Here is a 13081-nt window from a genome sequence, read left to right as displayed (position 1 = left end):
AAAATTATGATGGGTATAGATAGAGTGAATGCAAGCAGACTTTTTCCACTGAGGCAAGGGGAGAAAAAAACCAGAGGACATGGGTTAAGGGTGAGGGGGGGAAAAGTTTAAAGGGAACATTAGTGGGGGCTTCTTCACACAGGGAGTGGTGGGAGTATGGAATGAGCTGCCAGACGAGGTGGTAAATGCGGGTTCTTTTTTAACATTTAAGAATAAATTGGACAGATACATGGATGGGAGGTGTATGGAGGGATATTGTCTGTGTGCAGGTCAGTGGGACTAAGCAGAAAATGGTTCGGCACAGCCAAGAAGGGCCAAAGGGCCTGTTTCTGTGCTGTAGTTTCTATGGTTTCTATGAAGTCGGTACCAATGGAGTATAGTCATATGGAACGAGGAAAACATCAGTTTTCTCAACTTTTTATAATGGCTACATCAAGTAACCTGAGACAGGTCCTTCTGTAGAAATGTTGGCTGGCAATTGGTTTCAGCAGAAATGTTGCATGCTTTTTGAAAGCATAACGGGTTTAAAAAAAATGGTTTGAAACAAAATTACATTGTCAATGGAAAATCTATATGTCAGTAAGTTATTTGTGTTTGGTCTAATTATTTCCTTAATTAGACTAAAATATTTTAATTAAAATTTAATCTATGAATATCTGTAATATGGTTAATGAAGATGAAGATACTTTGAATCAAATGTTTAAACGTGTGTTGAAGGATCGAAGTAATCTATCACTTCTTCACTTTTAATATTGTAAAAGATCTTTTAAAAGCAACAGATCCAAGGACTTTGGACAATTGATTGTAATGCCTTTTTCCTGTCAATTTGTAATGTTAATCTTACAACAAAAGTATTAAAATGATTCAATCATATCATGCTAAATTTACATTAGTTTGTAATCAAATGAAAATAGTTTGCTGTTAGATATATCAAGTGTAATTTTCATTTTAAAATCATTTCCTCCTTGCAAATTAATAATTTACAATCAATATTGTAGTTTATTATGACAGTTTTTATGATAAAGGATTTAGTGCTTTCCCAGCACATATTATGAATAAACTTTTCTCAGGCTTCCAGCCAGGTACAGGTATCGATTGTAACCAGTGCTTTGATGACAAACTATCAGGGATGATGCTCGGGCATGTCTAGTCCGTTAGCCCAGGACATGGCATCTATCGGAAACTTGCTCACATGGACTTGTAACTCAACAATAACAACCACCATTATGCCTCTCAATATAGAGCAATTCTTTCTACTTTGATTAACTGTGTAAAAAAAAATATTTCAGACCCAGAGAGTCTCCCCAAGGAAATAAGACTATTATGCACAATGTTCCTACGGAACGGTGAAGGAAATCAGGTGGGCCTTTAAAAGGACTGGCAGAAAAAACAGGAAACCTAACAGCAAGGAGGAACTCGACGCTATAACCTGTCTTCCCTATATTTCCATTGTTTCTGGAAGGATCATCAAAATCCTGAGGGAATACCGGATTAATACCATCCACAAACCCATAAGGAAGCTCAAATCAAAGCTTATGCAGGTCAGATGGCCCGGGACTCAGGTCGGCTGATTACAAGATTCCCTGTGAATGTGGAGCAGTGTATATCAACCAGACGGGACGCACGGTGGAAACCTGCATCAGGGAGCATAGGAGGTGTACAAGGAACACAGGGAGAGCGGAAAACTATTTGCATGAGGTATAGGAGGGACAGTCTGTGGGGCTATAAATACCTTCAGTCTCGACATGCCTGGGCATTATTCCTAATGAATATGGCGGAGTTTGTCATCGAAACAGCAGTTAAAATCAATACCTGTACGCGGCTGGAAGTCTGAGAAGTGTTTATTAGTTTTTATGATATTTTCAAGCATTCATTGCAGTTTTTTCGATAAATTGGCAGAAATACCAAACTAAGTACAGTGGATTCTGGCTAACTGTGACACATCGGAACCAGTACATTTTGGCCCAATTAAGCAGCTGTCCCAATTAGCCGAAATTTCATGGAAATAGATAAAAAGATATAAAAAAAAGATAAATTACTATTTAACTGAGTAACATAATGAAATGCAGAACAAATTAGAACATTACCAATACTACTACTATAAAGCTGTGTATTAGTTTGTTTATTGAATGATTGAAATACTATGTGGAGTAGGCCCTCTGGTCCTTCAAGCCGTGTGCACAGCAAACCATAGCTAATGCTAGCCTAATCATGGGACAATTTACAATGGCCAATTCACCTACCAGCTGGTATGTCTTTGGACTGTGGGTGGAAACTGGAGCACCCAGAGGAAACTAATGCTGTCATAGGGAGGACGTATAAACTCCGACAGGCAACATTGGGAATTGAACCCACGTCACCTGTTCTGTACTGTAAAGTGTTGTGCTGACCACTATGCTACTGTGCTGCCCCAATGAATCTTCTGTTTGCTGCCATTTCTTTTGACGGTAAATTAACAAAATTAGCACAAGTAATGCCTTCATACAGTGCTGTAGACGATTGCATCTTCCAAATCTTCATTTTCATTGTAACATTCAAGATGTGAGGAACCACAATTCTTTGTGGTTCCTCACTTGTTGAAGTAATGAAATTGTTTCATTTACACTGTCAGCTGTTTCTGACATCTCTTAAGCCTAAATGCTTGAAATGGTAGTGAGCAAAACAGTGTTAAATTGTCTCGCTGCTTCTTGAACACACACAAGCAACTGATGCTATTTTAAAAACTGTTCATTCAAGCATGGTGTAGTATCAAACAGCCACGCAAGTGCATGCGACTGATGCTAGTCAGAAATTGTTCAGCAACAGCCTTCTGTCCCAATTAAGCAGCATAGTGTCCAAATAAATGAAGGGAATCAAAGCTATTTTCTCAATTAGTTATTGTTTAAGAGCTGTTCCAAATAAGTGGCTATCTCAATTAACTGATGACCCAGTTAACTGGAATCTAGTGTATTTTGAATCCATATAAAGTATTACTTAATGTAAGAATTACCGACTTTGCAATTAGTTATGCATGTTATCCTAATATGTTATGCATTTAATTTTGTAGGAACATTGCCTAATGGGTATCAAAGGAACAGTGCGCAGAAGTACAGACGGCGATTTTATCCATGCAAATGTAGATATTGATCTTATTATTACAGAAGAGCCAGAGATTGGGAACCTTGAAAAACCTGTGGAAATATTTCACATCATTGAACATTTCTGTCTGGGACGAAGGAGATTACACATTTTTGGAAGGGACAGCACAATAAGACCAGGTATATGACCCTTTTCTTCAAACAGAAGTTTTATAATGCAAATGTTATTATTCTCCTTTTTATTTTTGTAATTATATGAAAGACTATATATAGTTTCATCTTGTCATAATTTCTAGGGTCCTTGTGGTGGTTCAGTAGATTTATCAACTGTTCTATTCTTATGTGGCAATTGAGCTAATACAATTCAGTTCCAAGAACTGAATGTGTTTAACTTCATTAACTAAAAAAAGATAAAATGATACCTGTCAAGACAGAAGTTGACCTTGCATTACTGTAGATTTTTTTTCAAACTAAATTGTCACTCAAATACTAAAGTGATGTAAGAGAACAGCTGCTGAAATCAGGACTATGTATAGTATATATAGTTAGATTTCTACATATTCATATTATTTTTACATAGTGCACTGTACTGCTGCAGCAAAGTAATGAATTTCACAACATGTGTCAGTGATAAATCCAATTCTGAAGGGCCTTTATCTATGCATTTCAACTCTGACACTAATTTATCATATCATAAAAAGATAGTTTATTTCTTAACAATTAATTTGATGCCAATTAATTCCAATTGACTTTTAAATGTTAACTTTTGTTTCCGAGGATCATGAAATTCACAATTACAACTTATTGCATTAATATGTTTCAGTTAAACACTTAAGAAATGCAGTGTTAATAGTAAAATGATAGTTTTAACTGTTTTCTTCCCATCATCTGTATTTACAATGATTCAATATATATTCACTGGCCACTTTATTAGGTATGCCTGCTGTCCTTCATTTATGCAAATATCTAATCAGCCAATCATGTGGCAGCAAATCAATGAAAAAAGTAAGCAATTCAATTGTTGTCCAGACTAAACATCAAAATAGGGATGAAATGCAGTCTAAGTGACTTTGACCATGGAATGATTGTTGATGCTAGATAGAGTGGTTTGACTATCTCAGAAACTGCTGATCTCCTGAGATTTTCACAAACAACAGTCTCTAGAGTTTAGAGGATAGTGCAAAAAACATCCAGTGAATGCCTTGTTAATGAGAGAGTTCAAAGGAGAATGGCCAGACTGGTTCAAGCTGACAGGAAGGCAACAGTAACTCCAATAACCGGTGTTGGTTAAATAACAGTGGTGTACAGAAAGGCATCTGTGAATGCATAACACAAAAAACCTTGAAGTGAATTGGCTGGAACAGCAGAAGTCCATGAACATACACTCAGTGATCACTTTATTAGGTACAGGAGGTATGGTCAACATTTTGGGTCGAGAGCCTACATCAGGATGAATCCTGTTGTAGGTTCCCAACCTAAAATGTTGATTTATCCCTCTGCCTCTGCTTATGCTGCAGATTGAATAACTTCAACAGATTTTTTTTTTTTGTTGCCCCCTTGGTTTAATACACCTTTGCTTTATAATATGTATATTTCAATATATTGATGAAATTGAAGCCATTTCTTTTAAAAAAAAAATTAAAATCTGTTAGTAATTAAATGGAATCCTTCAGAGTGCGTGTGTTTGAGATGAGGGTGTCAGAAGAAACGAGTTAGGCCAAGTAAATTGCTAAGACTTTGTTTAAAACTGCACACTGTTAAGAGTTGACTTTTTATCAGCATGGTTACTCCCAATAATGAGAATTGTACTCCAGACCCTTGTATCTGTTTACTGTGTACCAGATACAGTGCAAATAGCATTACCATGTGTTAATCTAGTCATATAGTGCAACCACCTTAAAAATGTGGGTGTTGAGGACAACTTTAACACCTGCATTACAGGGAACCCGTTTTAAAGTGAAACTGGCGTTTATTATTTTTGGAGTGCTTCCTTCAGTGATCTGCACCTCAGTTTCATTTTCACAACATAGCTCCATATCTTGGTGTTCTCAGCCAACACAAATCTGCTTCATAGATGTTCAGGTATGTGGAGGTGTATATATTCAGCATTTTGTACAGATGGCCACAGTTTGCAGAACAGATTCCTAGCCCTAAGTTGCTAATCCTTTCCAAAACCTGTAAAGCTGTCCTTAGTGCTGCTCTTGACAAACTTGTCTTGTCATTTATTATGATCACGACCGATCTAGGCATTATATTCTTCTGGATACTTTACTGTTTCCCTATGACTCCTGCAATTGCTGAGCATAGGCCATACCTTGAGAACATTGGAACCATAAAATTTCAGCTAACAGTAGAGCAGGAGACGGATGTGTACACCATGGCTCTGTGGTATGGGGGTATAATGTGATATGTTCTAATGTGCTAGATCTGCCCATAAGTGTGGAAGGGTTGTGGGTTCTACAGACAATTGAGAGGGGCAAGGGAGAGATTGGTTTGGGTCATGCCCAGTAATTGGGTGTGGGTGGTGGGGGTCCCACAGTGACTAGGTCTAACTGGGAGTGTGGGCCTTACATATGTAGGCTCTGCCCCGGTGGGTAAGCAGATCCCTTGCATGCCTGTTCTGCTCATTGGGAATATATTTGCCTATGTTAGAACTTGTTAAGGAGGTTTATTTTTAAATAGCCGCACAACAATGCTGTGTTTACTTTTTAAAAAAATCCCTGTACAAATCTAATATAAGCTAATAAAATAAAGCTAGAGAACCCAACAACATCGTATGCAAAATGCTGGAGGAACTCAGTAGGCCAGGCAGCGTCTATAGAAAAGAGTATAGTCGATGTTTCAGGCTGAGACCCTTTGGTAGGAGTCCTGCCGAAAGGTTTCGGCCCAGAACGTCGACTACTTTTTTCCATAGGCGCTGCTCGGCCTACTGAGTTCCTTCAGCATTTTGTGTGAGCTGCTTGAATTTCCAGCATCTGCAGATTTTCTCTTGATCGTGAACCTAACAACATAATGGTCTCACACAAAGCAAACTACAGACTATGCATGTTATATTGGAGTGAAATGAGACAAACCTGTCTTGGGAGATGTGACGATAAACATCCACACCGCAATATAATAAAGTGCCTTATGTTGAGAGTACATTATGTTTGTAAGCATGTTATGCTTATTATTCTAATAGAAAAAAATATATAATGGAGAATTTTAACTGATAGTTGCTAAAGTACAGAGGCAAGATGTTTTTGAAAGTTTATGATATATTCTATCATTAAAAACAATTAACTGATTTTTAAACTTTTCTAGAATTTCCAATTTTGTAAAGTGTATTATTTCACATCAATACTTGTACCTGTCTCTACCTTTGATTTGTATGCTTTTGAGATACATTTACACCTTAATTTTTCTATTTATTTTACCTTCCTACAGGATGGCTAACTGTGGGTCCTAGTCTTACAAACAGTAACTTCAATGCTGAAACTTACAGCTCGTACTTCACTGGAACCAATGTACATCTAACTGGTTGTACAGAAGAGATTGAAAGACTTCGGCCCAAATCACCACCTCCAAAAACTAAACCTGATCGTGGAGGTGGAGCCGCCAGGGGTGGAGGAAGAGGTGGCACTTCAGCAGGACGTGGAGAGAGAGGACGGGAAAGAAACAGAGGAAATTTCAGAGGAGAGAGAGGTGGATTCAGAGGTCGAGGAGGTGCTGCCCATCGAGGGGGATTTGCACGGTGATGACAGATTTCATGAGACTAATTTGGGAGTGGGATTTCAGAATCTCAGCCTGAATTGATTCCTGCTCTACTTTTCTACTTTTTTAATATTTACTAAAGCATAGTAGTGAACACGTGTGTGGCCTGCAGAAAATGTTTTGCACGTTGATTGCAGGCATTTTGTAATAATCAAAATGCAGTGCATTTGCCTTTAAGTCTGGTGCAGTATATATTGAGGTTGGTTACTGGTTTAAATCTGTTGCAAAGTCTCAGTTTATGCTACATTTAAAGTTGAGTTTTTAAATTTTTGAATATTGGATTTTTTGGGACACTTTTTAGTAACATGATTGTAGTTCAGGATCTTAACCAAGGGTGCTGAATAAAAGGCAGTTCCTGCAGAACTGACTTGGAAGTGTTGATTCTGTGATAACCATAAGATTCTGCCAATTTCAGTGTACCCAACAGAACCGCCATCTTGTCCCGTATCTACCATTTCTACTTGATTTTAACCCTTAGAACCTGCCAAACTGTAGAGTAAGAAAAGCAATCAGTTTGTTCTGCTGTATGTCTTACAGCTCTATCTGCCATTAAATTCAGATATTTTTACACTAAATTTGTTACATCTATTCTTCTAAAATGTTTACCAAATAATTTCATTTTTCAGAGCATCTTTGTGAACACATTTAGTTATTTTGCATCCAGACCTTGAAAGCAAAAGAAAGATGTCATTTTTTAAAATCACCTTAATCCTGTAAGAATTTTTAATTTTTAAAGTTCTTCTCCCCTCCTCCACCCTGCTAAAACTTCTTGATTATATGTTTCATTGAAGGTAATCTCTGTACATCATTTAGCAGCAAACTGTAGAGCAAGTGTATATCTAGCTGTGTCAACTTAGAGACAGCTGATCATTTTTGAGAAGATGAATGCAAATTAATATCAAGAAAATGCAAGGCCATTTAATTATTAAGCAAAGAGCTTTTATAAATTCAGGTAACTGCCCCTGGAAATCACATATAGTGATTTTTTTCATTTATTGTTGTAGAAACAGTTTTTTATACAGCTCTGTTTATTTCTATATTTTTATAACTAAATGAGCATGCCTTTTGTGGAAGAAATACCAAGTTAAATGTGATAGTTGTCATGATCTTTAATGACTTCAAGGAGTTAAGAATGACTCTGTTCCTGGTCGTTGGCTTTGTTTCCAAAGGTCTTGCAGGTGTTGTTACTTTTATAATTTAAATCATATTATTTTGTACCTGAGTTTTGATACAAGGAACATGTTTAAATTTCTTCACAAACAAGAGAAAATCTGCAGATGCTGGAAATCCAAGCAGCACACGCAAAATGCTGGAGGAACTCAGCATTTTGTATGTGTGTAGGTTAAATTTCTTACTGGAGTCCATCTGTATTTATTAGTTTTTAAGAAAAGTGCTTTATGATGAATTGTAACCCCAAATCTAAGCAGATAAAATTGTTTTACTACACTGATTTACCTGATGTAGTTCATCTTTTTAAAATGTTCAAGCACTTGACTGACAGTCTTTGTTCTATGATGTTGTAAATAGCAAACATCTATTTCATGCATGCTCAAAAATAATTGTATTTGCCCACTTTTTGGAAACAAAACTGAGGTAGAATTTGTTATCTAGAGTTCATTACTTTGTTTTAAGAATTGGAGTACATTCTGATGTGTCTACTCAAATGTTACCAGTTGTTCACTTTGTTACCTTCAGAGATTGTCCAAGTGCTGAATTTTTATTTGCAAATTTCCAAAGGAAAATGGGAAAATGTGCTGCCTAAATTGAAAGCTCAATTAAGCACACCTTCCTTTTTAAGAATAACTTATGTACCTGCTTACCCAGCCTTTTGAGCTTGATTCTCTTTCCATTTCCATCCGTATCAAGGACAGCTGTCGAATAGTGAATTATAAAAATGAAGGTTCCATTATTCTGATGACAGAATGACACCAATCTGCCACTCAGTTGGGTATTCCCATTCTGAGTCTCATCAAATCTGAAGCTGCAGAGTTCTACTATTTGAGCTGCAGGCACAAGAGTGAGCCTTCCCTACCTGTTTCATCAGATGTCATCTCATCAAACTTTCCTATGAGGGTGGGAAGGGATTTTAGTTTTTATTTTAGATGTCACAGTTTGAATGTGGGTGAAAACTGATTTTATAACAACTTGTTTCTTACATTCTTTAAAGAACCAGATGGCCTGTTTCTGGTGATTGGAGATCATTTGTTGTTCATCCTATCAAGAGGATTCACCCTTTTTAAAATGTTTCCTTGATCTCTTTTGTGTATCTGAGAGCAGATAGAGTTAAATGAAAAACAAAAATTCACAGATGCTGGAATTTGGAAATAAGAGGAAAATGCTAGAAATACTCAAAGTCAAGGTAACATTTATGGGGGGGGGGAATAAACAGCAAACAAATTGAGTGGAAAACCTTTATCCAAATCATTCTCAATAAAAGTAATTTGAAATTTGAACGCTGTGTTCCTGCGGGTGCAACGTGATCTGCTATGTGTTTCTGGCATTTTATGTTTTTGTTCAAATTCACCACTGAGTGCCAGCTGAGATTTTAGCTAAGATTATTTGGACTGAGGCTCGATTATTTAACCTTGTGCAAAAGTGGAAATTTTACTTGCTGAGCCACAGTTGACCCCTTAATTGTGAACAATAAGCTGTATAGAGGAATCTCCTTTGTCCACAGTACCAGATCTTCCACAGGGAAAGGCTGTGCAAGATAATATAAAATATAGCCATGATTAGCACAGTATATTCCTTGGTCCTAGAAAATTCTAGTTCAGACTTTTTTTTTAATGTAATTGTTATTGTGTCTTGACAGTTGCTCTACAAAAAGAAGTGTATATCCATTTCTAACATCCACTGGGAGATTGTGATCTTTCATTCTTGTAAAGTGGGACCTCAACGATCTATATTTTTTATATATTCCAATAAAAGCTTGTTTTAGTTTTAGATGTTTGAATACTTTTCTTTAATTCTCAAGTTTTTGTTCACTTGAAATTCACCTTGTTGGTTTTGTGCCAATGATTTTGAACAGATCAATCACCACCTTTTCTTTAACTTTGAGTACCGTGGGTGACCTGTCACTAACAAAGCCATCCCACGTATTTCGTCTCAACAATAGTTAATTGTGCCAATTCAGTAAGTGGCCATCTGTCACTGAAAACCTCGCATCTCATTCAGTCCCTGTCAAAACATTGCAAATTCCCTTGTATTTCTGTATATATAATATGCAGATTTCACTGACAAGGCTGAAGTTTTAATCAAGCAATGGGAAAAGAAGTGAATGATGGACTTCCATAGCAATGATCAAGGAAATGACATGTTTTGTTTTACTTCCTACCACCCCTCTTCACCCACATCATCCACCTTCCCCTGTGCTATGCCCAATTTTTAAAAAATAATTTAGCAAAATACATTGCTTACTGGGATACTTTAGTCAAAGACAAGTGTGTTGCTGTTTTTTTTAAATCTGTGGGCTGTACATTAATTCTCAAAGTGAGTAGGTTGAAGATGGTCTCTGAGATTAAAATTTAGTTTGGAAGAGGAATCCACACAAAATGCGAGAGGAACTCAGCAAGTCATGCAGCATTAATGGAGGGGAATAATTGGTCAATGTTTTGGGCCAAAATCTTTCTCCAGGATTCGAAAGGAAAAGGAGCAGGAGCTGGATTAAGAAAATAAGGGCAGGGAAAGGAATACAGGTGATGGATGAAACTAGGTAGAGGAAGAAGGAATAAAGGATATGTGGCTTTAGTAGCAAATTGATGATCCCTGTGTACCTCAATGTTATTAAAGTCCACCACTAACTATACTTTCTCCTTTCTTTTAACCTCCTGAAGTCCCTGACATTTGTCTGGATTAATCCCATCTGCCACTTTGCCCATGTCTATAACTGATCTATATCCCATTGTATTTGATAATCCTTTATACTGTCCACAAACCCACTAATCTTAGTGTCATCTGCAAATGAGCTAATCCACCTATCTACGTTTTCATCCAAATATATATCACAGACAACTGAGGTGCAAGCATTGATCCTTGTGGAACACAACGAGGCACTGACTTCCAACCAAAATAACAGCCTTCCACCTCTATCCTCATCTCTATGGCCAAGCCAATTCTGCATCCAAACTTACTATTCACCCTCAATTCCATTCATCTCTGTCATGAAGGACCTTACCAAAGCCCATGTAGATAACATCTGCTGCCTTGCCCTCATCAAGCTCCTTTGTCACTTTAAATAAGTTTAGTATGCAAGGCATGGCCTGCACCATACAAAACTATACTGACTGTCCTTGAGCAGGCCATGCCTTTCTAAATGTGCATAAATTTTCTCACTCGATATCTTCTCCAATGGCTCTCCTACCAATGATGCGAGGTTCACTGATGAAAGTTGGAGGCGGAGGAAGCCAAGAAGTCGAGCAAGTTCTTCATGCCCTTCTTTGAAAAGCCCGGAACAAGTAGTTGGACACGTTCCATGGAGTCGCCTGCACCTGCTACAAGTTTGTTAGAATCCAAAGGTGGATCAAGTACAAATGCGTCACAAGCCGAGGAGGAAGTCAAGTCAGATAAATCTGAGTATGACGAGATTAAGAGTGAGGCTGCCACAGAGAATGTGGACATGACAGGAGGGGAAGACGATGGTGGTGGTGGTGGTGATGTTGAGTTTATTGACGAGATTTTACCTGATGAGATTGAACCTGACGACTCTGAACCTAGTGAACTGGATGGTGTCAAAGAGCCTCAAACTGTCATACCAGAAGTGATTGAACATCATGACATTGGACTTCTGAAGTTCGACAAGGATACTGGAAAAGCAATTCTGCCTGACGCATTGAGAACAGAAATAATAAAGCTGGGTTCGAAGTATTTCCAGAACAGTGAGGGACCTTTCCTACCAACAAATAACTGCTCTTGGTTCAAGAGGAAACTGGGAAATGGTCGTGGTGAGGAAGTGACTCGCTCATGGCTGGTCTATTCCCCTTCTAAAAAGTCTACATTTTGTATCTGTTGTCTTCTCTATTCCTGGTCAGACCATCAGTCCTCATTAGAGCAGGAAAGTGGATTCAACCAGTGGAAAGCACCTGAAAGGATTAGTGTTCATGAAAATGCCAAGAATCATCAGCAATGCTTCACACAGTGGAAAGAAATGGAAAGAAATTTAGCTGGAAACAGAGGAGTTATTGACGCGGTATTTCAGTTACAGATTGAGTAGGAAAAGCAGAAGTGGCGTGATATCTGGACGAGGATCCTTCACTGCATAAAACTCCTTGCAACTCAGAACCTGGCTTTGCAAGGACACAGAGTCACGTCAGCTAGACAATGACTCCAATGTGGGAAATTTCCTTGGCTTACTGAAACTACTGGCCATCTTTGACCCTGTCATAAAAGAACACCTCACTCATTTGGAAAGTCATTCTGGATTCACGTCTTATCTTTCACCAGGTGTCCAGAACAAATTCATCCACATGATGGCATCCACTGTTCGCCAGAGTTTATTGAGAGGCGTTCGTAAAGCCAAGTACTATGGTCTCATGTTCGACTCGACTCCTGATCAGGCACACCGTGAGCAGATGTTAGAAGTAGTGAGGTATGTGGAAGTTGATTTGAGAGGAAAATAGTCTGTGTTAGAGAGTCTTATCCAGATAAGCCAGAAGGATGCTGAGAGCTTGGTTGAAAACATCTTGAAACAGCTAGAGAAGGACGAAATGGAGCTACAAGATTGTCGGTCACAGTGCTATGGCAATGCTGCTGTGATGGCTGGACACAGAAGTGGTGTTCATCAAAGAATAAGTGACAAAAACAACCTGGCAGTGTTTGTGAATTGCGACAATCACTCACTCAACTTGGTGGGTGTACATGCAGCCAAGCAGGATACAATGATGGTCATGTTTTTTGGAACCATCGAAGTTCTCTACGTGTTTTTCGCTCGTTCAACACAGCACTGGGAAAAACTCAAAAACGCCGTGCCTGTGGTTGTTAAGTCGGAGTCTGAAACCAGGTGGAGTGCAAGGACAGAAGCTGTGAAGCCCGTCAACAAGTACCTTGAGGAGATGCTTCAAGTTCTCCAGGACATGATAGACAATGAAGACGAGACCAGTGAAACAAGAAGTGACACAAGCCAGCTGTACAACCACATTGTTGAGTTACGATTTTCTGACTTTGCTAGGATTTTGGAACAAAGTACTCATTCGCATTGACCGTATTCAAAAGAGGCTGCAGGATCCTAGCATGAACTTCCATGATGCTGCCCTGGA

General features: G+C 38.2%; 1 protein-coding gene across 4 annotated transcripts in view; it reads left to right on the top strand.

The window, feature by feature from the left end:
* mettl14 (methyltransferase 14, N6-adenosine-methyltransferase non-catalytic subunit) overlaps nt 1-9209 on the top strand; it is a 59482-nt gene extending 50273 nt beyond the window's left edge. For all 4 annotated transcript variants that reach the window (XM_072253171.1, XM_072253170.1, XM_072253174.1 and 1 more), the window contains 2 exons: nt 3047-3257; nt 6504-9209. In XM_072253171.1, the coding sequence (XP_072109272.1) occupies nt 3047-3257; nt 6504-6814 (522 nt within the window). In that variant the 3' untranslated portion in view covers nt 6815-9209. The remainder of the gene's footprint in view (nt 1-3046; nt 3258-6503) is intronic.
* The last annotated feature ends 3872 nt before the right edge of the window (nt 9210-13081 follow it).

This window comes from Mobula birostris, chromosome 3, assembly GCF_030028105.1.
Source record: "Mobula birostris isolate sMobBir1 chromosome 3, sMobBir1.hap1, whole genome shotgun sequence".
NCBI classification, from domain to species: domain Eukaryota; kingdom Metazoa; phylum Chordata; class Chondrichthyes; order Myliobatiformes; family Myliobatidae; genus Mobula; species Mobula birostris.
The sequence above is the reverse complement of the archived record's forward strand: the minus strand, read 5'-3'. Positions and strand labels throughout refer to the sequence as shown.